Source organism: Mus musculus, chromosome 14, assembly GCF_000001635.26.
Source record: "Mus musculus strain C57BL/6J chromosome 14, GRCm38.p6 C57BL/6J".
NCBI classification, from domain to species: Eukaryota; Metazoa; Chordata; class Mammalia; order Rodentia; family Muridae; genus Mus; species Mus musculus.
The window spans coordinates 21,165,040-21,191,239 of NC_000080.6; the positions used below are offsets into that span (position 1 = coordinate 21,165,040).

The window sequence follows — 26,200 nt, forward strand, 5'->3', positions numbered from 1 at the left end:
CTGAGCCCAAATGTGACACCCAGACTAGCCTCGAAGAACTGCCTCTACCTCTCCAGAGTGTCTTAGTGGTATGGGCAATTAGATGTGGCTGTTGGTCTTCTTTTTTAATTTTGTGTATAAGACTGTTTTATTTGTGCGCACGGAAGTGTGCTGTGCACACCTATCCCCCCTAAAGCCAGAAGCGAGTCTGTCAGCTTCTGTAGAACTGGAATTGCACATGGTATGAGCAGGCCATGCAGGTATTGGAAACCAAACCTGGGTCATCTGGAAAACTAGAGAGTACAAAGCCACCTCTTCAACCCATTCTTGTTTCAGTGCATGTGGTTTTCTTTATGCTTTGAGTGCTATTCTTTATTCTTGACTGCTTTTTTAACTTAAGCTGGTATATCACAAAGCATATATTATTTAATCCTGCAGATTTCTATTGTCAAATAAAACTTCTCCAAAATTGTTTACTATTCTTCATTCTATTTCATTCTGAAATAGAAACTGGGAATCTTATGAAGTGACCAGTTTGGTTTTATTTTTTATGCTTTTTTGCTTGTTTGTTTTAATTTTTAATGAGAACAAGTAAAAACTGGTTACTGTGTCTTGCTCTAGCATCAGTTCTTGTCTGTTAAATTGTTGAATCGCTGACCTTCACATAACCTGCCTTGACTAGTTACAATAAATATAATGCTTTTGAAGAGGGGAGTTTCTCTGTAGTATACTTTCCTGCATTTATTTCTGTCAGTACTTGTGCCTCGATTTCAATGGCGAAGGGCTTGTATTGTGAATGACATTGTTAGTCTGCATTCACTTGGTCATTTAGCAGCTGCCCAACGGTCCCGCTGTCCCTTTGCTGATTATGGCCGGATGCTGGCAATCCATCGGTTTTAGTCTTTCCAAAAGTCATCGTTTTAGAATGCACTTGATAGCCTCCCGTGTTTTATGTGGTGCACAATCTCAAGATATTTATTAGTAAGCAGCCAGTGTGTTAACTGCGGCTTCACGTGTTGCTCATTGGTCTTTGAGGCTTCTCTTCTCCCTTGTACCCCACTTGCTTTCCTCAAAAGTGAAGCAGATGTAAAACAACTATGTTAATTGTCCAGCAATTGTTATTCATGAAGGAGCTTGTGATGTGAAAGCTGAAAGCATTACTTAGAGCACCTCTCCTACATATACTATAAAACAAGGATTAAAACTACTTTTGGTAGAAGCACGGCTGTAGGTCTGACCGGCCTTCAACTCAGGCTCGAAAGACAGAGCCAATTGGATCTCTATGAGTTCTAGGCCAGCCTGGTCTACAAAGTGAGTTCAAGACTATCCAGGCCTATATGGGGAGGCTGTGTCTCAAACATCAACAAACTACAAAAGCAACTGTAGAAAGATTAGATGTCCTTCCTTTTTCATATAATGCACTTCTGAAATTCTGAACTAAATTTCAGTGATATGGATCAAAGTGTTCTCATATAAAAGTATTTAAATGTATTCATGATGAAGTTGTGGAACACAGAAAAGCTTTGTATAAAGGATGCACTATGAGTGTTAATATTTTTCTTCCTGGTTATTTATTTATTTTATTTAATTTATTACTTGTAAATAAGAAATTTTAATGTAGAGTGGAGCATTCTGGTCATTATGTTGAAAGATAAACATAAACTATCCCAAATTATCTTGGTGTTTTGTAACAATAAATGTTCATGCCTTGCATGTTTTTAGTGGTTTTTTTTTTTTTTTTGACTTTTTATTTATTGGTTTCCTACTTCTGATACAAAGTCTCACTGTATCTTTGGCTAGCCTGGATTTCAGAGATCTGATGCGTCACATACCACACCTACTTTTAATGCCATCTTTATATTTATGTATTGTAATTGGCTTCTATGTGTCCCGTAGTGCAGTCTGTAGATAATAATAGTTGCACAGAATGTCTGCCGTTTTTGTGAGTCACTTAGCGGATTTTGGATATTTATGCTTTATATTTTTTACTGCATATCATGGGAGGATAAGCAGCTTTTTACATAGAACTTTATGTTTTACAGTTTTCTCTGGGAAAGTGCCCCAGAAATAGATTTTTATAATAATTATGTTGGGGAGGGAGGTAGAAGAAGAAGGATAAACTGGTTGATTAATTGCTCAATTGGTTGGTTGGTTTGGGGTGTATATTGTCAAATTACTTTTTGAAGGTTTCTGTCACTAATACTGTCATTTGTCAACATTTTCAGACTTCTGTTAATCCTGAGTATAGGTTTTACACTTAACCACGTGCTTTGTGAAGGAAACTATATAAGTATTTGGTTACTAAGCAGGGATGCATTTGGTTACTAGCGAGGGGCTCATTGCTTTTCAGCTTTTATAAGTTTTTTTCTTCTGTTCATTGTACATTTCTCTGGATCTTCATAAGAGATAGACTAGATAAATATCAAAGTTTTCTTTTTATTAATGTTAGACTTTACATTTCTTACATTTTATGTAGGAAAGCTTCATTTTTTTATATAATCAAAATTATTTCTTCTATGTGTCTCTGTCTTCTGGAAGCTAGTAAATAGTTACTTAGATAGATACTGAATTTCATTTCAAAATGTTCCCCACCCTCACTATAGCATAAAATAAACTTTGCATTGTCTTCTAACGTCCCTTATTTTATTTAAAAAAAATTGGTGTTAGTTTAATTCTTTTTCATTTCTAGATCATCGACTTTTTTGAGCTCTTCCATTTTTATTCTGTATGTGTTTAGAGAAGGTTTAGAGAAGTCTAGATTGTGTTTTTCTTCTTAGTTTAAAACTTAGGGTCTTTTTTTCTATTTTTTGGTAAGATAAGCAGCTTTTTATAGCTGTTTTCTCTGGGAAAGAACCCCTGAAAAAGAAATGTATAATAAATAGGTGGGGGAGAAAGGTATTGCTGGTCTTTTTTCCTGATCTAACAGTGAATGTTAGATCTCCTAAGTAGATCTTTTTCTTTGTCTTTCATAGTTTATGTCATATTTGTGATCTGCTCTGCCATAGTTTCCTTATTTAATAATATTCCTTTACTGCCTGCCCAACTTGTCTTCTTGGGAAAGTACTGTCCTGTTTGGGCTCTTTACACATAGTTAGACAATCAAGTTTTCCTAAGTAGGTTGTTCCTCAGAAAGTAAAACATTTGAATCAAGAGGAATACACACACCAAATAACAATGAGGATGTGTCTACACAACTTGTGCGTGCATTCATAGGGAAAAAAATGGACAGATACATTCATCAATAAATGTGGTAAAATAAACCCTACTACAGATAAAATTCTTCTCTTAGGCAGTGTTCTGTTGCTGTGAAGAGATGCCTAACCACTGCAACTCTTGTAAAGGGAAGCATTTAATTGGGGCTTGCTTCCAGTTTCAGAGGTTTAGTCCATAATCGTCATGGTGGGGAGCATGGCGGCCTGCAGGCAGTTATGGTAATGGAGAAACAGAGTTCTACATCTAGATATTCGTGTAGCAGAAGGCGAGCGAGAGCAGCTGGGCCTGGCTTGAGCTTTTGCAACTCCAAATTCTACCCCGGCTTTCACACTTTGTCCTACTAATCCTTTCAAGAGTTCCACTTCCCAGACGTTAAAGTACAGGAGCCTGAAAGTATTTTGCGTGAAAGAATCTTAATACCCATCCTACCAAAAGCAATCTACAGAATCAATGAAATTCCCATCAAAATTCCAACAGGTTTTTCACAGACATGGAACGAACAATTCCTACACAAACATGAACATAACTGTGGTGTATTTTAAGTGAATGAATATGTTTGTATGAAGTGCACTCACTCTGTGTGTGTATGTTGTTTGTTGACCTTAGGGTCTCTCATGTGCTCTCTGCCTAACACATTATAACTTAAAACTGTTAGGAGAAAACAAGGAAGGTGGGAAGGAAGGAAGTAGGGGAAATAGGAAGATTGAGGAAATAAAAGAAGTAGAAAAGCTAATTCTCATTTCTGTGTAGTCTGAGGATCTTTACCCTGCTCCTACAAGAGCTTTCGTATGGCAGAGCAAACTCTTAAATTCATCTCTGAGCTTAAGGTGGGAATAGTTTTACAAATACAATGCTTAAAACCCATAATTTTACTGTTTTCCATTACTACCTGTTTCTTATAGTTGATTTTTGTTAGAATATGTTATTTTGTTGTACCCTTGAAATTCTGTTCTAATTTTCAAATTTTTTCATGTTATATAAAACGTAAGTTTTAAAATTCAGTAAGATGTGGAATTAGATTGAAGGCGTGTGTCCTCATCTATTTTGAAATGTAAAGGTACAATTTCTAGGTCTTTCATAATGACTGCAAGGGCATTTCATTTCCTGTAGAAAACTCTTGTGTGAATAAGAAAAAATGCTCATTTTTAAATTTCACATAATTCTCAGATGAAGTTTTTGTTCTTGTTTTGTTTTGCTTTTGAGACAGGGTGTCCTATAGCTCTGGCTGCCCTTGATCTTGCTATGTGACCTGAATGACCTTCAGCTTTTGATATCATGTTTTTATCCCCTGGGATTGCAGGCACACACCATCCAATCCACAGGATTCTGGCTTTGAAAAGCCAACATATGTGACTTTCATCTGGCGAATTTACTGTCTATTTAGTATAACGGCTAAGTTCAGACAGTATATATTTTAGATTCTTAAAATTATATATTTACTGAAGAAATTAATTTCTTGAATGAAAATATATAATTTTAAGATCCCACTAATTATATTTATTTAGAAGAATTTGCAGGTTGTGAAAAACTGACATGCTAATTTACCTTCTACTGTGGTTTTATTGTAGGTTTGATGAACTTGTGAAAAAATTCAAAGTTGAATATCATGCTGGTGGCTCTACGCAGAATTCAATGAAAGTGGCTCAGGTTAGTTAATTATTTTAAATTTAAAAATTTTAAGTAGCAGTGTATCAAAATAATTCTAAACTTTTGGTTATTTTAAATAATACTTTCCAATTTTATTTTCACAAAACACTTGTTTGTTTTCATTTGAGTCTTTAACAGAACATCTAATAAGAATTATTTTAACTTGCCTTTATTGGTAAGCTTGGAAATAATTCAGTATGTTTATTTATTACTGTTATTTTTACATGTTATAATTTAGTAGAACTTGATATTTAATGGACAACCCTAATTTTTCTTTTATAAGTGAAATGTCTTTTTTGTTTACATACAATGTCAACTACGTTGCGAAATTCATCCTTCATCCTTGGGTGGCTCAGTGCTGCCTTCTGTTACTTGAAAGTAGAGTCTTGCTCTGTAGACTTGGATGGCCTAGAGCTTACTGTGTGAACTAGTTGGGCCTCAGAGTTCTGGAGCACTAGAATGACAGGCACTAAGTTAGTTAATGTAATAAAAATCTGTTCATTTTATAGATGTGATTACATCCACTTGTAATTTGAGGCATTTTCCAGGCTCATGCACGTAAGGAGAATCAGAGATATGAGGCTAGCCTGGGAAACACAACATGACCCCATTTCCAAACATAACAAAACTCTATGAATTTTGTATCTATATGATGTTGAGAAAGGATATTGCTATAGCATATTAACATTCCTTATTATATAAATACATGGATAGAATATGTATCTTATTGTTTGCTTTGTTTTTATAGACGATAGGGTCTCACTGTGTAGCTCTGACTGGAACTTGCCATGTCAAATTTATTGATCTGTCTGCTTCAGCCTCGTGAGTGCTTGCTGAGATTAAAAGCATGGACCATCAAAACTGGCCAATCTGTTTATATGTTAACATCTAAGTGTGTGTTTTATGTATTAATAAATACACTTATATATTTATTTGTAAGTGAATCTATATATTTTTAAAATAGCCAAAGCATTTAGTAACACTGAAATAAACACATTTTTAAATATAGTCTGAATAAACCACTAATCTGATGTTAAGATTTAATGTTAATTTTCAAGCTCCAGTTGGTATGAAAAAAGCTAATTGCTACAATTTGAAAGTTAACTTAGTACCTTACTCTTTGTAGTCATAGTTCAGTTTTCAATGACTAGGGTCATTCTTGTTTGTTGATAATGTTTTCTCCTTGAATTCTAATTAACTTTAAGGACTGGAGAAATGTAAAGCTGAGAAATAAAATTTAGAGAGTTGTCTCTCTCCTCCCTCCCTTCTTCCATTTTTATTAGTTGATTTAAATGTACATTTTAATTACTCTGCCTACCAAAGCTGTAAATATTAACTGTAAATATTGTTTTTATTATGTTTTATTATGTTTTTATTATTTAAGACTGTCTTTGTCAATTTATTTCTATTGTGAGCTCAGATCAATTGGAGATAAAACAAAAAGAGCAAAAGAAGCAAAATCCAGTGTTAGTGGCCCAGGCTAGTAACACCAGCTGCTTAGACCCAAGCACAAGCTGAATACCTGCGTGCCTGGGTTACATGGTGAATTTGAGGCTAGCTCCAGAAACTTGGCAAAAATCTTATCTTAAAATTAAGATTCTAAAAACACTGTTGCAACTTGTAGGATGGGTGGCTCATTCTTGTGATGTCAGCACCCGGGGGCAGAAGCAGGCAAAGCTGAAGTTCAGTCAGCGAGGGCCATAATGCAAGATTCTTCTTCCCTTTTCTTTAATGGCTGACAAGGTGCTTGAGAGGGTGAAGGCACAGCCTGAGTCTTGTCCCTTGAGTTCACATGATGGAATGAGACAATCTCTTCCTGAAAGTTTCTATTGGTTTCCGTACCTACACAGTACACACAACCCAGAAAATAAACTGTAGTTTGTTTTTAAAAGTCAAGTACATAGAAAAAGCCTTGAGCTCAGTGGTAGAATGCTTGCTTAGCATGCACAAGGCCCTGTCTTCTGTCCCAAGAACTGCATCCACAAAAGAATGACTTACATGTTTGATTTTGGATATTATATTAATTTGTTGTGGCAACCATGTCAGAATATACTGATTGAATGGATTAAATAACAGAATTTATTTCTCAGATTTCTGGAGGCTAGAAGTCCATGGACTTTCTTCCTCTCATAGATCACTGCCCCTTTTGATGTCCTCTAATTATCTTTTTCTCTGTATGCTTGGAACAAGAGATGTCTGGAATTTGCTCTTTAATGCAACTTGTGTTTCTTATGCCCACATCCTCATGACCTCCTTTCATGGATTTCTTTATAAAGTCTAAGGAGTAGAGCTCCACGTGAGCTGAAGCAGAGAGTACGGAGGGCTGCTGTCTTTCCTCGCCTCTCTGCTCCTCTTCACTGTTTTCTCTTCCTAGAGTTTGGAAGCTCTTAGCTCAATGCTGACTGACAAATTCTCTTATTTCTTGGGGTTCTTTAATATTTCATGTTAAACTATTAGTATAGTTTTGTTGTCGTTCTTTTAACATTTATATTGCCTAATCTATACGCATTAAGATGTCGGCTATCAAAACAAACAAATGAAGTACGGACATTTAAAGGTCACCAGCAGAGATACGGGCAGTTGGAGACCTTGTGCCCTGGGATGAGAGGATTTATGGTATCACTGCTGTGGAGAACGGGTTGCTAGTTCTTCAGTGAATTAAAGCTGGTGTTAACCTCATGACCCAAGAGTTTTGTTTCTGCATACAATGATTTGTTTATGTTCTAATACACATGGTTTGAAGTGTAAATTCTCTCTCTCTCTGTCTCTCTCTCTCTCTCTCTCTGTCTCTCTCTTTCTCTGTCTCTCTCTCTCTCTCAGTCTCTCTCTCTGTCTCTCTCTCTCTCTCTCTTTTTTCCAAGACAGGAATTCTCTGTATAGCCCTGGCTGTCCTGGAACTCACTTTGTAGACCAGGCTGGCCTCGAATTCAGAAATCTGCCTGCTTCTGCCTCCTGAGTGCTGGGATTAAAGGGGTGTGCCACCATGCCCGGCTTAAGTGTTTTTTTTTTTCTTTTGTTTGTTTTTTGTGTTTTGTTTTTGTTTTTTCGAGACAGGGTTTCTCTGTGTAGCCCTGGCTGTCCTGGAACTCATTCTGTAGACCAGTTGGCTTCAAACTCAGAAATTCGCCTGCCTCTGCCTTCGAAGTATAAATTCTCCTATGTAATCATGTGTGGAAACGAGCCCTTTGGTGTAGTAACTAGAGTTAGATAATGTCCTGCAGGTGGATTTGAAAGAGTGGGCCAGTGGTCTTATAAAAGGTCCCTAGGGATACTGCATTAAGTAAAGTAAGCCTATCACATAATTTATGTTTCTATTCATATGTGGTTCTGTTGTAGTCTGCTTCATAGAGAATGTTAAGTGGTCATTCTCAAAGACTGGGAGGAAGACAATTGGGGAGTTATTGTTTACTTCGTACAGAGTTTCTTTTTTTGTAAGATGAGAAGTATTCTGGAGCTGGATGGCAGTGTCATTTGCACAGAAACTGTACTTATACTTAATGCTAATGACTTGTATGCCATCATGTGCTTCATAGCAGTGTTTAGGGTAGGAGTCTCATGTACCTCAGTGATTGGATTGTATAGACATAGCCTGTGATATTCTTGTAACGGTGAAACACCTCATAAAAAGTCTCAGAAGACAACTGTTGCTCAGTAAAAGCACATCTGTAAAGTTATTAGAAGAGTAAATTTTGTTTTATGGAATATTTATCATAACTGATAATTTATAAAAGATTTTAGTCATTGGTTTAATAGTGAAGTTGAGAATATGGACTTTGGTGGTAATGGCACATGCCTTAAATCTTAAGACGTAGGATGCAATTCTAGTTAGATTTCTGAGTTGAGGCCAGTCTGGTGTATATAGTGAGTTCCAAGACAGCCAGGGCAAAACGAGAAACCCTGCCTGGAAAAGCATGGAGTTAGAGAAGGCACTTGTTCTTGGGAGCTTGGGAATATATTAGAAATAGGTTTAAGTTGAAGGTTTTCGTTTTATTTTGTTTACTATTTGGATGGCTTTGAAGCTGTAAGGAATTTATCCATCTTTGAGGGGAAATAGACATCTTTATCTTTAGGTGAGATGAAGTCCTGCATTGGATGGAAATTTTAAGAGTTAAACTAGATACTGAATTTTAGAATTATACTATTTTCTATGATAGTTTAAAAAGTACTAGGGCTAAACACATTAACCTACTTCTTTAAGAATTTTCTTAATCTAGTGGATGGGGAGATGGCTCAGCAGTGAAGAGCACTGGCTACTCTTCAAGAGGATCTCAACTCAGTTTCCAGTATCTAAATGTGGCTCACAACCACTTCCTGGGTATCTGACCCCCCTTTTCTGGTATACATGTTGTGCACAGACATACATGCAGACAGCCTTTTAATACTCATAAAAAGATAAAGACAAAGAACTTGATTTGTATTTTAAAATTTAAATTTACTTGTTCCTGAAGAGTGCTACAGGTTAGAACTGCCATCTTCTTCCATGATTCGAACTTTCAGTTGAGTTGAATATCTTCTTTTGATTTTTACTTTTCTAGTATTTCTGGCTATTTTTTTCCTTCTGATTAGTGAGCTAAGTACATTATCAAATTGTAATTTACAATGAAGATAGGATAAGTGTATAGCTTCAAAAACTGTACTCATGTGGTTTGTTATGAGAAGTTGGTCAGGTTTTACTGATAGCAGGAAGTGTTTTCACTGTTAAGTAGCTGTTGGTAGATTATCTGATATCTGTGTTAGTCATCATCTTAGTGAGGAAACAGTGACCTAAGATACCTGTCTCCTCATAAAATATAGTCTGGAAAATATATTTAGAGTCTTGGAGTCTTTAGTCCTGATGCAGTATTGTTATAACCCTTGACTTGAATAAATAAGAAAATTGAAGTTGGTCTTAAATCTTTCTGGAAGTCAAGCCAAGTAAAATAGAAAAGTAGTGCTTGTCATTAAATTATGGATTTTGTATTGATAGTTGATTGTCTTTTTAACATTTTTAATACTGTGTATAAGTTTAAGTTATAAAAATAAACATAACAGTCTCAACAAAACCAACTTTCAAATGTTAACAAAAATGCAGCTTACTTGACTATGGTGTTGTCACGGTGGCACACAGATAACTGGATTTGGGACAGAAGCCAGTGAAGCAGCATTGTAGTATAACAGAAAGAGTTGTGGGTTGGACCAGAAAGATTGTGAAAGCAAACATGTAGAATACGAGACAACTGTTTTCTCAGTCAGCAATTTGTTAAAAATGAACTGGCCCCTTTTCTTTTTTTAATTAGATATTTTCTTTATTGGCATTTCAAATGAAGTCCTCTTTCCTGGTTTCCCCTCCAAAAAACCCCCTATTCCGCCCTACCCTGCCTGCTGGAGTGATGGCTCAGTGGTTGGGAAGATCAAGTGCCCTTCCAATGGTCCCAAGTTCAAGTCCCAGTAACTATTTGATGGCTTCTATCTGTCTGAAGTGGCACTTACCTGACATAATGCATTAGCTCAGTTATCACTTAGGCACCAACAACTTAAAGTCACATTAATGGACCAGAAGGTTTTACTCTAATAGCTCCTGAGACAACCAAGGAACATTTCTTCAGGTAAGCTCTTCCTCTGTAAAGCTTCTCATTGGTGAGTCTTCTTGATCAGACTCCAGGGTGTTGGGAACGTTTTTTGATAGTGAATGTGTTGACTTGGTTACAATGTAGTTTTCATTCTGTTTGATATTATCAGTAATCATTCATTCATATATATATATCTGTGTGTATGTATGTATGTATGTATGTATGCATGTATATATATTTACTTTAAGTGATATAACAGATCATGTCAAAACAAAAATGTTCCTAAAGGCCCTGTGTATTTTGGTTTACTTAAAAACACTAAAGATTTTAATGGTGCCATAACTACATATGAACATATATTTGTCAGTATAAATCTAGTCTCATCCATATTTGACAGTCAGTAAAAGTACAAACTTTGGCAATTTCCACACACTTCTTTGTGACTGTACTTTTGTGTGTTTTTGAAGACAGGGTCTCACTGTGCAGCTCACTGTGTAACTGAACTCAGTTCTGCCCACATGCTTCTACTGTCTAAGTACTGCATTAAAGGGGTATACCACCAACTGTCAAAGATTTATTTCTTTTCATGGGTTTCTGTTTGTGAGCCCACCCCCTTCCCTCACCCCCCACCCCCAGTTTGTGTTCTGGGAACCAAATTCAGGTCCTCTGAATAGTGAGTGCTCATATCTGCTGAGCCATCTTCCTGCTCCTCTTCACACCTCTTATTTGTCAAAAAGCAGTATTTTGTGTCTGTCCTGCAGAGAACATGAAAAGGAAGTATGATTTTCCTCACCTGTGATATTAATGGTTTCATACAACATATTTTCACATACCAAAATTAACAGATCACCCAATTTCAGTGTGTGGTTTTCTTTGCTAGGTTTTTTTTTTTTTTTTTTTTATAAAATGAGGTTAATTTAAACATTAAAAAATATGTATTTCCATTCACCGTTCAACTTTTTCAAATGATATCTAATGCAACTTTAAACTTGAAAGACACAATAGAAGGCCATCATGCATGCGAACCTAAAAGATGCCTTTGGTGTTAGTTTATGGCTCAGTGGCTTAAACAGAAGAGTATTTGTCTAACATGTGCAAGGCCCTGGGCTCAATCCCCAGCTCCTAAAAGATAACAAAAAGATAATATCATTGTCTATAAACAGACAGAAAAACAGAAATACCAGTTGTTTAATACAATACAAACTTGAAGGCTGAGGCAGAAGGATTATAAGTTTCAGGTCAGCCAGCATGGACTACACATCAAGACCCCCATTTCTAAAGAGGTAATTATTTGGGACAAAATAATAAAATAAAATACAAGTGTCCATTGATAATATACTAAGCATTAGAAAGAAAAGTATTATGTTGTAGCAGAAATTCGGATGCATTTTTTCCTGAAAGGTTTAATGATATTTGAGCATGCTATAACAAAGCTGGCAGAAACTCATACAATAAAATATTGCTTCTTTTTTTTTTGATAAAAGTGCTTCAATCCTATAGAGTAACCATCGTGTCCTCTGAAGAGAACTTTTGGAGCTGGACAGAGTAGATGCCCAGCGTGTGAGCATTCATCGGCCGCTTATGCTCAGCGCTTTATGCAGATCGGAGTCTTTACAGTGACTGCCACACATAGGTGGAACCAACTCCATATGGTAGATCTGTAACTGCGAAGAACATGATTGTTAAACACTAATGCATTTAGACTCAAAGTGTATGAGTTGTTCCCTGAGTTCAAAATGTATAGAATCGCCTAATAGGATTTTGTTTTCTAGCAAGTAGTTTTTCCACAGAAATGCAAACTAATCTCTCTAGTATGCCTGTTCACTCACCCATCACCACCTTTTTTTGTTAATTATCATAATTAGATCTATACTAAAATCTCGTCAGTTGTACTTAACACTCTTAAAACATTTTCAGTGATATACTTTTAAGTATATATAACATGGTATATAAAATTTAATTATCAAATAGTTCATAGTTTCTGTGCATGTTCATGTTCTATGTCTCTTATATTATATATATTATATGTTCTATGTCTCTTATATTATATATATTATATGTTCTATGTCTCTTATATATTAATGTCAGATGGGATCATGACCCATCATACTAGCCTCACTAACTTAACTCTCTTGTTAAAAGCTTGTCTTCATATACAGCCAATTTCTGTATTGTTGGAGATTGGTGCTTCAGTACGCTTCCAGTCCCAGCATATGACAGACAACCAGACACACAGTGCTTTGGAAGGAAAGATAGACATGTTAGACGATGAGTGCCATCAGGCCATTGAGGGGACTTATTTACAGGCCCCTGTGAGTTAGGTTAAAGGAAGGGGGCTTATGTAGCAGGCAGGGCAAAAATCACTTCATCTGAGTGGGAAGTATCTGGTTTGTATCAAGATAATTTCAAAGATGTCGGTCTATTCTTGGCTTTGATGGTACCAGAGTTCAGTCATAAAACTCTGCATACCATTCAAATTCTTTAGTTTATTTATACTATGATGGGGAAACATACCAGAGTTACTTACTGAAGGGTACATGGTAGTCACGTCTCTTGATGGCTGCAGTCAGGACAAGCTGGATGACTGTTTGTAATACATGTAAATTGGCAGGGGTAGAGGAGAGACTAAAATTAGTCATTAACAGTCACCACCTTTTACTTTTACCTTAAAGTAACAGTCCTTATGTGTGAATGAGTAGTGCTAGTATATTATTTTGGCTCCCTTCTTTCTTTTCTTTTCCTGTGTCATTTAATTAGAATTAACCTTCTAAACTGATGGCAAGCTAATTTGAATATGTAGTATAGAAACACTTTTACATCTCCAACTTATTCTCTTAGTTACTGCTGCTGATCCCATCTTTATATACTGTGTTCACATTAATATAGCTTTGTAATGATTATCTCCTACATTTCCCTCTCAGCCATTTATAAATATAAACGTAATTATAGTGAAATGAAGTTGTACTAGGAAGTACTTTACACACTTGTGTTTATCACAGCGCCAGAGCCAGAATGTTGAATAAACCCAAATGTCCTTCAGGGATGAGTGGATATATCTGCACAGTGGAGCACTATTCGTCTCTAAAGCAGAATGAAACCTGTCCTTCTGAAGTAGCGTTGTGTTAAGTGAGACAAACCAGACACAAAGACAGATACCGCATGTCCTCATTCATTTGTGGAACCAAGACATCAGCTTTACAGAAGATTGGACAGGAATGAAGTGATCCCCAGAGCCTGAGTGGGGTTGTGGGGAGGACGGACTGAAGTCCATTATGGGATGCTGAAAACAGTGTAGTAATTGTTCCAGGATCTCCTTTATCACAGTAGGCTTAGAACAGTCTATGATGTATTTTGAAATGTAATGTTAGCACTGAGGAGGTTGAGGCAGATGGGTCACAGGTTCAAGGTCAGCCTGTGCTTTATATGTATCAAGACCCTACCTTAGCACTCTTCCTTCTCACTATAGGAAAATACATCTGTGAAAATTCAATAGTACTAGCATTCATATTTACTTATGTAGTTGCCTTTTCCAAAGCCCTGTATTTATTAATATGGGTTGTGATTATTGTCTACTTTCCTTTCATTGTAGCCTGAAGGACCACTTAATAATTTATGTAGGGCTATCTACATAAATAGATATTTATATTTTTGTTTGTGTGTTGTTTGCTTTTTGTGACAAGGCCTCATAATCCTGGATGTCCAAGAACTCACTTGGTAGACAAGGCTGGCCTTGAACTCACAGATCTGCCAGCCTCTGAATCCTATATGGTAGGACTAAAGGAGTGTGCCACACCTGGCTTGTGGACTCTTAGTAACAAACTTTTTCAGTGTCTGCTTTTTGAAGGGCTATACTTTCTCCTATAGTTAATAATTAAGATGAAATATAAATGACATAAGAATTCAAAATAAAATTAACTGGTAATAATATTTTGTGTCTTGATATGCTTATGAACATGAAAAGGTGAAATAAAAATCTTTAGGCTTAGTCTCAACAAATACCTGTATACTATATACTTTATACTATATACTATATACTTTAGGATTTTTTGTTTGTTTTGGGAGGGGGGTTTCAAGACAGGGTTTCTCTGTGTATCTCTGGCTGTCCTGGAACTCACTCTGTAGACCAGACTGGCCTCGAACTCAGAAATCCGCCTGCCTTTGCCTCCTGAGTGCTGGCATTAAAGGCATGCGCCACCATACCCAGGTTTTTTTTTTTTTTTCTCTTTTTTCTCTCTTAACTAAGATGTAGCAATTCTTGTATTTCTAGTTTCTTTGTTACATGTCAGTACATTCCATCTGGCAACCATGACTTCTAATGAGGATGCATCTTATTTTGGTTCTGTAGCACTGTAGACCAACTAATACCCTAGGCTTGACCCATATTCTCCCACTAGATTAATGCTGCTTTCACTGCTGCCCCTTCCTCATTCCTTTCAAGACAGGGTTTTATCTGGTACCCTGAATGGCTTGGGGCCTTGAACTTGTATACCCTAGCCTCTGCCTCCGTAATGCTGGGATCCCAAACCTGAATTATCCTGCCTGGCTAGCTCATCTTCTATGTTTTAAGGGAAGATGATTTTCCTTTATGCTTTGGTTCCTTTACCTTCTTATTCTTTGTAAAGTTCAATATAATCTGCGTATAATCACTGAAATTGGTTTTCTCTCTGTTAACTTTCAATGTTGAGGCTCTATGAATTTTATGTTTATTTGGTAATGAAGAGTAAATTTTCATGTTACTTCAGTTAACTACCACCTTTCTTAATGTAGTAAAATTTTCTTTCTCAATTGAGCAATGGTCTTTGGGTAAATTTATACTTCTATTTTTGCTATAATGCAAATCATTTCATCCAAACTACTAACTAGATATGTGTCAGCTCCTGCCAGATGGCCCCCACATCCCAACTTTGCTTTAGGAGTAGACATGAGCAGTGTGTCCCTAAGCACAGCTTGCCGTTCATAAGCACATACTCACAACTCACAGTGCTGGTCTGAGTTCTCTTCATCAGATTAGGCACCTAGATTGCCTGTCTCTGAAGCCTGTCTCAGGATTTCTGGTTTACTCTTACACACCTTAGCCTAGAAGTGGAGGAGTGATGTGACTTGCTTGTATAATTACAAACTTTTTGATCTTCCAGTTTCTGATCTCTCAGATAAGCCTCCATATTTACATTTAATCTGAAGTAATTTTTTTTATATTGTATTTGTATGATTACACTATTCCTCCCTTCAGACACACCAGAGGAGGGCACTGAATCCCATTACAGATGGCTGTGAGCCACCATGTGGTTGCTGGGAATTGCTCAGGACTTCTGGAAGAGCAGTCAGTGCTCTTACCCACTGAGCCATCTCCCCAACCCCTGTAGTAAATTTTTATCACTTTTCTGTTTTATCTTTAATTAAATCCTGAAAGAACTGCCTATTTTTGTTTAATACAGAATATCATCTAATGTTCCAGTTTCAGAATTTAAAAAAATTTTAAACCATATATGTACTGGGTGTCTAAAACATGTTTTCAAAGTTATGTTTGAATACAATAGAAACATTGACCTAAAATTCATAGCGTTATCTCATTATTTAGCCTTTCCCTTTGAGTAACTGCATTTAGAAGTTAAAATATTCTGATTGTCTACTTTTTTTTTTTGACCTATTTCACCTAGTCTAAGAGTGTTTTATGATACATCTCTGGAATTTTTGATCAGTCTAGACTACTTATATTTTAGAAGAAGAAATGGCTCTGGAGTGATCAAAGGGAATGCTCTGTTCTAACGCCTTACACCTGGAGCAGTTGTTAGCACCGTCAGCAGCACAGCTGTATTTAGACATATCAGAGCAGGATGTGGCAGATGGTGATGCAACAGAGGTCCTGTCAGATCCTGTCCGGGAGGATGAGATGCCTGGCAATGCCAAGTCAAGGAGTAATGAGTCTTAAGAAGCATGAATCCTACTAAGTATATAACTGACTTTTCCAATTGTGAGTTCTTGTAGTCATACATTTCTCAGAATGAATTAACAATCCATTCAATGACCCTTTTCCTTGTTGAAGTGGATTATTAAATTTTAGTAGTTAAAATCATGAAAGCAGTTGTCCTTTCTCAAATTTTTGTTTGGAAACATGCTTTTTACTTTGTGTCAGATTTAATCTAAAATAACTCTAGTATTTCATCTCCTCCTTTCCCCCTGCTTAACCCCTAGACCTGACTTTGAGAAACCTTCACAGAAGACACATTTTAGAACATGTCTCAGCAACTGGGTTTGTACTATGAAGTTTTCTGGTGTAGAACAGCATGTCACAGTCCATCCATACAGAATGGCACACATCTACCTTTTCTGGGCCTTGAAGTCATAGCACCCCAATATGTGACATTACATATGAATACCATTTCAATGTGTATCCCTGCTACCTCAGTTCAAAGAGGAGAGCTTTAGAAAGGAGTAATGGAAGTGACCTTCTGTTTGTCACCGGTGGGTCTTACATTTTGTCATTCTGTTTTGCAATTGTAATTCGGGTGCGTTAAAGGAAGCAAACAAACAAGAAAACCAGACTTTGGGTTGTAATTTCATTTATTTAAAAATAAAATTAAACTCATTTTTTTCCTGACAAGTCTCATTTATCAGTTGGTAAAACAAGGATAGTCTTTGCCAATTCAGTTGTGAAGTGTAGTTGTTACCTGCACTGTTTATAATGAAGAACTTTTCTTTATAAAAAAAATAATAAAATAAAATGTCTCAAGTCAGGAAGCAGGCAGGCTAACTGAAGATCTTCACCTACTGTTCCAATTCTCCAACTGCAATTCCCCTGTCTCATCCCTAGCTCTGCAGCAGACTAGCTCATGCATCTCCCCTTCCCCCTCAACCCGTCTCCAGTGGATCACAGAGATCTTCCCCTCCTATCCTCTTTCCCCTCAAACTCCAGCAGGCAGCCCCTGGGAATACACAGGCTACTGCAGCCAGTGAGTCAGGAAGGCTAACTGCACTAAGAATCCAGGAAATCGGGGACACTATGAAAATATCAAAAAGAGGAAGAATAGGAAAAGATGAAGGAGAAGGTCAAGCACAGAATATATTTTCAATCAAATCACAGAAGAAAATTCCCCTAACCATAAAGAAGATGCCTATTAAGGTACAAGAAGGTACAGAACACCAAGTAGACTGGGCAGGCAAGACAGTTCCCTTGCCACATAATAATCAAGACACTGAATGTGCAGAATGGAGAAAGAATACTAAAAGCTGCAAGGGGGGGAAACCCCGTAATCTATAAAGGCAGACTGATTGGAATAACGCCTGACTTCTCCGTGGATACTCTAAAGGTCAGGAAGAGCTTGGACAGATGTTTACCAGTAGAGACTACTATACCAGGCAGACCTATCAGTCACAGTAGACGGAGAAAATAAGACATGCAATGAAAAAATAAAATTTTAGCATTATCTGTCTAGAAATCCAATCCTACAGAAGGTGCTCGAAGGAAAACTCCAACCTAAAGAGGTTAACCACACCCATGAAAACACAGGGAATAAATCACACACGCACACGCACACACACACACACACACACACCTTTCACAACAAAGCAACAGGAATCAATAAACACTACTCACTCATCTCTCAACAACAGTGGTCTCATTTCCTCACTAAAAAGACACAAAGAGAATGGATTCAAAAGCAGTATTCATCCCTCTGCTGCATCTAAGAATCACCTCTAATCATTAAAGATAGGCATTTCCTGACAGCTAAAGGATGGAAGAAGATATTATAAACAAGTGGACCTGAGAAGCAAGCTGCGGTAGCCATTTCAATATCTTACAAAATAGACTTGAAACCAAAACTAATCAAAGGAGACAGGGAAGGATATCAGTCATCCAAGAAAAGAATACCCAAGAAGAGTACTTTGTAATTTGTAATAACTTGGTATCAAACACAGGAGCACCAAAATCCAGAAAAGAAACATTACCACAGCTTAAACCCCATATTAACTCTCACACACTGATAGTGGGAGACTAAAATAGACTGGCCATCTAGTCAAGAGCTAAACAGAGAATTGTTGGAACTAACTGATGATAGAAACCAAATAGACCTTACAGATATTTACAGAACATTTCACCCAAACAGAAAATATTATATCTCCTCAGCATCTCTTTGAACTTTTTCCAAAACTGCCCACATACTCGGACAAAGTGCATCTTTTGATAGATACAAGAAATAACTCCTTTTATCTAACAATCACAATATAAATCTAGATATCAACAACAGAAAGGACTTTTTGTTTGTTTGTTTGTTTTGGTTTTTGTTTTGTTTTTTGTTTTTTTGTTTTTTGAGACAGGGTGTCTCTGTATAGCCCTGGCTGTCCTGGAATTCACTTTGTAGACCAGGCTGGACTCGAACTCAGAAGTTCGCCTGCCTCTGCCTCCCAAGTGCTGGGATTAAAGGCATGCGCCACCACTGCCCCAGAAAAGAGTTTTTAAGAATTGAATGAAATTAAATAGACAACACATCAAACCTTGGCAGGCAGTATTGAGACCTAATGCAATAAAAGCTTCCTACAGTGAATACATAAAGGAGATCTAAAGGAAATTGCCAGATAACGGCAAGACAGGCTTAACTGGCCATCTCTTGTCAAACCCTGGTATTGCAAATGAAGCTTGCAATACCAGGGTTACGTTACATCTAATTGAGTTGTCAGCCAAAGGGGTATCATGGCAGTCCCCAAATAACCCAAGGTCTTCTCAAGATTGTGCATTGCTTTTCACAAATTGAGACAGGGCCCATTGCTGAAGATAACACATTACTTATTGAGCATGGAGAAGTTGGGCCGGTACCTACATAGAGCCTTCACCCCTATGTCTGCTACAGGAAGTGCTCTGAATGCCACCAAAAGAGAAACAAACACCAAGCTCAGCACAACCCTTTGGATCTACATTAATATCCAGTCTGCAAGATATACGAGGGCAATATTGACACAAAGCCTGTGGGAGTATCCACCAGGCTCTGGTTGGTTGATTTGACTTAGGGCCCCCTCCAGGAAATCGAATCCATAACCTATACTGATTGGGTGTTCAGGAACCTGAGAGTAGATAACCCGGGGATCTAGGGTAAAACCAAATACTACTGTTTAAAAAAAAAAAAAAAAAAAAAAAAAAAAAAAGTAAAAGGATACAACATAGCAATAAAATGCCTCCTAATCTCATTCTGCTATACTGAGAGAGCAACATCACGCTCAACCATCATCACAAAAGCTTTCTCCTGCAGCAGATAGGAACACACACAGAAACATAGTCGGACATTATGCAGAAAGTGAGAGAAGCTGGAACACTTAGCCCTAAGGAGGATATGTCTAACACATCCGTCCCTCTCTATAAAGACCCCAGGAATCCTGCAAAAAAGGAGGTTGAAGCGTGTAAGAGCTGGAGGGGCTGGAGGACAGCAAGAAGACAGCTGTCTAAATTAAAACAATCAAAGCACATATGAACTCACAGAGACTGAGGAAACATGGGCAGTGCCTATACTCGTCTGCACCAGGTCATCTGTGTACATATTATGGCTTCCTTAGTGTGTGAACAGCGGAGTTTCTGATACTGTGACTTCTCTTGTGCTCTTTTCCTTCCGTTTGTTTGTTTTGTCCAATTCCAATGTGTTTCACCTTACTAAATTTTATTTCATTATTTTTCCTTAGAAGCCTATTTTCTAATGAGAGACAGAAAGAGATTTGTTTCAGATGTCTTTCTAGTTCATCAAAATTTAAATGCTGATCTGGAGACCAAATGATTGTTCTTAGTACTGAGAAGCATACAAATTGTAATGTAGTTCAATAATAGCCAAAGATGTGAACCTCATAAAATCAGATCACCTAGAGAAGACTACTCCAAACAATGACTATGGGTCTGTAATTGGCACCCCAGCTTTTTTTGGTCAATTTCAAAATCTTTCAATTGTTTTACATAGTTTCTGACTTCACATGGTGTGTTGTTACAATTGAATGACATAATTATGAACAGTACACCTAGTCCAGTGCTCAGATATAAGAGTTCAGCAAATTGTAGGTGGTATCATTGCATAGAAAAAGGCACCTGACAGTTGCGGGACCTTACTTGAATTGTAAGTCTGGCAGTTTGGTGATGATTTGTATATTAAAGTGGTAAGAACAAACATGACACCACATTTGATCTTAGCTAAGAGGTTTAATACAATGATGACGTCTGTTTTCTCCAGACCTTTTTTTTTTTAAACAACTATTCATCTCAAATTCTCTCAAAACGTAAAATGGGAAACTCATCCCTAAAATGTTGTATCACAATTATATGAGCATTACAAAGTTTAAAAAGTGTAATCCTTTTTTGAATTCTGGGATATTTGATTTTTTAAAGAATTATTACCTGTTGTAGACAGTGGCATGGGATACGCTGTTACTGTTGGGATATTTGTTGATTGTTACCGAGAGTTACTCCCATTATTTTTCCTGGGTGTGTTGGGTATTTTTCATCCAAAGCTGTAGGTTGTACATGTTCCACACTGCTTGTAGTGCTTATGTACAAATTGTTTTTAAATCCAATATCCTTCAAATTAGTTTTGATTAATGACAAGTTATATAAAATTTCTTTTTGAAAACAAAACCCATAATTTTGTAAGGAGGTAATGCGAATCCCTAGTAATTACATGGCAAGCAGTTTAGTGTTTATCTGCTGTAACAGAGTTTTAATTCCAGAGTATGTGTTCCGTAGTTTTTGTTACATTTCTCATATTTTCTAATCAGCAATTAAGCTAAGCAAGCATCGTAGAAAGCCCTGGGCATGTTGTCAAAAACAGGAAGCTTGCCTTTCAAGGATTGCCTTACTGTGTAGCAAGACTCTTAAGTTTCAAACACCAGGAACAACAAAACCTGCATGATCAAGAGAGAGGATTTCAATAAATTTAGTGTAATGATTTTGGTTGTGTTGTTGTTTGTTTATACACAGTCTTGCCGGATGTCCTGGCATCTTAGTTACTTTTTAAAGGCAGCGATAGAACACCCTGACCAAGGAAACATCCAGAAGGAAGCTTTAATTTTCTCTTCCTAGTCCAGTGGGACAGAATCCATCACCATCATGGCAGGCAGCATGGCAGCTGTCAGGCTGCTGAGCTCTCATGTCCTGTCCCAGAGAAGTAACAGATAGCCTCTTAAGGTGATGGGAGGCTTTTGAAACCTCAAAGGTGCCTGGCAAAACACCTCGAACTAGGTCACACCTCCTAATTCTTCCCAAACAGTTCCACTAATAGTTGACACATGCCTAAAATGTAAAAGTCTTGATAAGCTTTGTGCTGGCTAGTTTTATGTTAACTTGATACAAAGTATAGTCAGAGTTAGGTTAGAGTGGAAAAAAAAAATTTTTTTTTTTTGAGGAAGTGCCTTCATGAGATCAGGCTATGTAGGCAAACCTGTAGATCTTTTTTTCTTACTTCATGATTGATGTGGGAGGGTCTAGCCCTTTGTGGGTGACGCTACCCCTGGACTGATGGTCCTGGATTCTATGAGAAACCAGGCTGAGCAAGTCAGTAAGTAGTCCTTCCCTGTGGCCTCTACATCAGCTCCTGGCTACAGGATCCTGACTGATCTGAGTTCCTGTAGTTATTGTGAGTTATGTTGTCTTGGCTGGTCATTCACCACACAGTCCAGGATGGCCTCCATACAAAGACCCTCCTGCATTTGAAGGAACAGCCAGCCCTCTTAATAAATAAGCTGCTTTTGCTGTTGGGCTCTTCTACAGTTTATTTATAATGACACCTAAGAAGTTGAAGATAGCATAAACTTCACTCCCACATACCAGTATTTGTGTGGCATTCCTTAAAAGATTTTTAGACAATTTTAATAGTTATAGCAAGCTTGCTATAAAATCATAAATTACAATTATCTATTTTTGAGTTTCTGTTATATGTGAGTTTGTGATTACATAGATCCTTGTATTTTAAATATGTTTTAAGGAAGTTTTCTGCATTGTTATAATTAATTGTCATGTAGTTTATTAAATCCAACCTTTGGACAATAAAGATGAATGTTTCAAATTATGGAGCATGACAGAGCACAGTAGTCTTGCTGGGTTTTATACCATATTCTGTAGCCATCTCCTTTGAGGTGTTAGGAAAGACCTCACTCCCTGCACATGTGCCATGTGTTTGCTTTTCTTGTATATTAGTTGCTCTTGTTTTTTAATTGTAAAATGACATAAAGATATCCATTCTTTGTAATTGTAGCTTAAGTATGGCCCATGGACACATTGTTATGAATGATGTTGGATTTCATCACCTCCATCACAATTAATTTGTAGTTACGCTCTATGTGTGTGTATATGTAAGTATATGTAAGTATATACACACATGTATATACACTTATAGACATATATTTATATTTTCATAAATATATATTTATAAATATATGATTATATATAATATAATAAATATATAAAATATAATAGGTATATATTTAAAAATACTTAGTGTATTGGTTATATACTATGAATTATCCAGGAGAGAGCTAGTTTTAAAGTAGCTTTACATTGATAACTCCAGGTCTTCCCATACTTATTTTATCCAGGAATGGTGGCTCACTCATGTAATCTCAATATGTCAGGACTGATGCAGGGAAATCACTTTGTGTTTTAGACTGGCCTCAACCATACAGTGAATCCCAGGCCTGCCTGGTCTCAGAGTGAAACTCTGTTTAAAAAAACAAAACCAAAACTGTTAACAAAATAAATTAAGTTACTCATGTTGCCACTCCTTTGAAAGTGTGCAGGTGTCTTCTAGTAACATAGTGTTATTTGTTCAGGTTTTCAGAATCACATACCATGGTTTAATCTTAAACTTGAGTGAAGGTTGATTTTAGATTGAGGTGTATGTTGTCAGTTTGTAAGTAAAGATCTGCTATTCTCTAACATGCTTTGTACAAGTGTTTGTCTTTAAAACAAGTAAAAATATACTAAAATTACACATAATCTTTCAACTTTATTTTATAAAACTTTTATTTATGTGTTCTAAAATGTAGTGTGAACATTTCAAACAAGTTCTCTGACGTGCTTCTTTGTAAAAAGGAGAGAAGTTATTCATGAATCCTCGATAGGCTTGATGACTCCGTCCTAGGATGGAGAATGTGTATCAAGAATGGTGTGCTGTTGCCGGAAACGGCTGTTGTTCCCACATTATTATTTCGGAATATAGGTAGTAAGGAAGTAACAGGAGCTTTTATCCACCCTGTGAAGAGGTCCTCAGCTAGTAGAGCAGAGCTGTCCAGTAGTGATCAACAACAGGATGTCAGGGTACATGGATGAGCCAGCTCCAGTCAAACTTGTAGGGCATTGGAGTCCGTGCCATCTTACTGACCTAGAGAAATAAGTTAAGCCATACCTGCTCTGCTAAGTCACCTCGGGTATTTATCCCACAAAAACTATGTAGAATGCTGTGCATTGTTGTCAATCAGTGTGTTTACAGAGGCTAATCATGTGTGTAAAGATATGCCGACTATATAAAAGAGTTATGTGCAAAAGTACTGATTTTTCATCCCCCTTCTATAACTTTATTCACCTTTCATTAGATGTGATCCCTGTGATTAAACACCCTGACAACTTAGAGAAAAACGTATTTGGGCTTACAGTTCCCAAGGGTTAGAATATTTGATTTTGGAACCCATGGGGTTCATTCCCACTTAAACTTCCCTTTAATAAGTTTCTTATTTATCCTTCCAAAATGGGTTATCTATTATTTTTATATTTATTGGCATTCTTTATTTTCAGTTTGTTTACTTTTTTCTAACTGAATAATGTGTTTGCATATTATTTCATATCAAAACAGATCTTATTCTTTTCAGTGACTTAGCCTATTCTGTAACCAGATGATAATTTAATTTGCTTATTATTTGTCATATTGTCATGCACTTAAATGGTTTATATAGATGGTTCCTCAAGTGTCGTAATATGTATGTCATTTTTTTATCTGTGAAAGTCTATCTTTATAATCTTGTAGTTTCATTTCTTTAGAATTAACTAATCATGTGTTCCAGTGAGTACTTAGCAATTCAAAGAATATTCACTGTGCTCTTTATCAGTGTGATCCATAAAAAGTAATATTCTATGAAACATTTATATTTGCATTTTTCTGTGTGAAATGAAATGATTAGATAGAGCTGGCTATTTTGTAGGAGCAATAAATTACGAAACATCACTCTAATAACAGATTGGAATCTTAACGGCATGATGCCTCTACGAGAATCCCCGCCGGTCATAAAAGTGTGTCCTCTCTACTACAGGACTGTTAGTCCTGACGCTGCACTGGGAAAACGGTCCATATTGTTGAATGGATAATTCCAACGTGTGTCCAAACTACTATATAAACTACATTGGAAGTTTAAGACAACATATCTAGGTTTTTTTGTTTGTTTGCTTATTTACTTGTTTATTTTTGTCTGTGTGTGTGTGTGTGTGTGAAACTGTTCTCATTGATATCATGACCCAGACAGAAAACAAAATATGAAGTTGAATGTAAACTGTGGGCTGGAGAGATGGCTCAATGTTTAAAAGCACTGATTGCTGGGCAGTGGTGGTACACGCCTTTAATCCCAGCACTTGGAAGGCAGAGGCAGGAGGATTTCTGAGTTTGAGGACAGTCAGGGCTACACAGAAAAACCTGTCTCGAAAAACAACAACAACAACTAAAAGCACTAACTGTTCTTCTAAAGGTCCTGAGTTCAATGCCCAGCAATCACATGGTGGCTCATAACCATCAGTAATGGGATTTGATGTCCTCTTCTGATGTGTCTGAAGACACAGCTACAGTGCACTCACATGCATAAAATAAATAAGTCTTTAGAAAAATGTCTAGAAAAAGTAGATTTTAAATAAAGAAAACTTTGAATTAATAGTTATTTTTGTCATTAATTCTGGATAGTGACTTAGTTGGATTCATTGTGAAAGTGCAAAGGGGTTCAATATTGGTTTTTTTAAATGTAAAAAAAGGGGGCTGGAGAGATGGCTTAGTGGGTAAGCTGACTGCTCTTCCAAAGATCCTGAGTTCATATCCCAGCAACCAGATGGTGGCTCACAACCACCCATAATGAGATCTGACGCCCTCTTCTGGTGCATATGAAGACAGCTACAGTGTACTTATTTATAATAATAAGTAAATCTTTGGGTGGGGGCAAGCAGGGACTCAGTGAACAGAGAGAGATAAGTGGAGTGAGCAGGGCCAACCCGAGCAAGCAGAGGTCCTAAAAAAAAATTCAATTCCCAACAACCACATGAAGGCTCACAACCATCTGTACAGCTATAGTGTATGCACATTAAATAAATAGATAGATAAATAAATAAATAAAATGTAAAAAAAATAAATAAAAAGAAAAAAACCCTCTTGAGGCCTGGTATACAGTTCAAAGATGGAGTACTAGCTTGTCAGGTGTGAATCCGTACATTTAATTTCCTGCTCCTGAAAGAAATGTTCATTTATAATAAGCTGTATACTTGCTTTACCTATAAGTACGTCTCAGCTGCCATTACCATGCTTTACACATAATGTAGAAGAACGTTCTAAGTGAAATTTAGAATTGGGCAAACGCTTTCTTTACTTTTACTAATGGTAAGCATTGGCTAAGAGATGCATACAGCTATGAGGATACTAACATCGCTTGTCTTTTAGTTCAGGCTTCAGTCAGACAGTTTTTATCACCAGTATTTTAACAGCACAATACAGAGAATTGCATTGTGATGGGTAGACTCTAAAAAGGTAAATTTATGAGCAGTTTTCTGACCTCATAAATTTATTGCCACCTGGTCCCTTCTGAGGCCATTATAATTATTAATG

At 36.8% G+C, this 26,200-nt stretch overlaps 1 protein-coding gene across 6 annotated transcripts in view; it reads left to right on the forward strand.

Moving 5' to 3' along the window:
* Adk (adenosine kinase) overlaps positions 1-26,200 on the forward strand; it is a 395,996-nt gene that overhangs the window by 112,466 nt on the left and 257,330 nt on the right. For all 6 annotated transcript variants that reach the window (NM_134079.4, XM_006518440.4, XM_006518441.3 and 3 more), the window contains exon 4: positions 4,761-4,839. In NM_134079.4, the coding sequence (NP_598840.1) occupies positions 4,761-4,839 (79 nt within the window). The remainder of the gene's footprint in view (positions 1-4,760; positions 4,840-26,200) is intronic.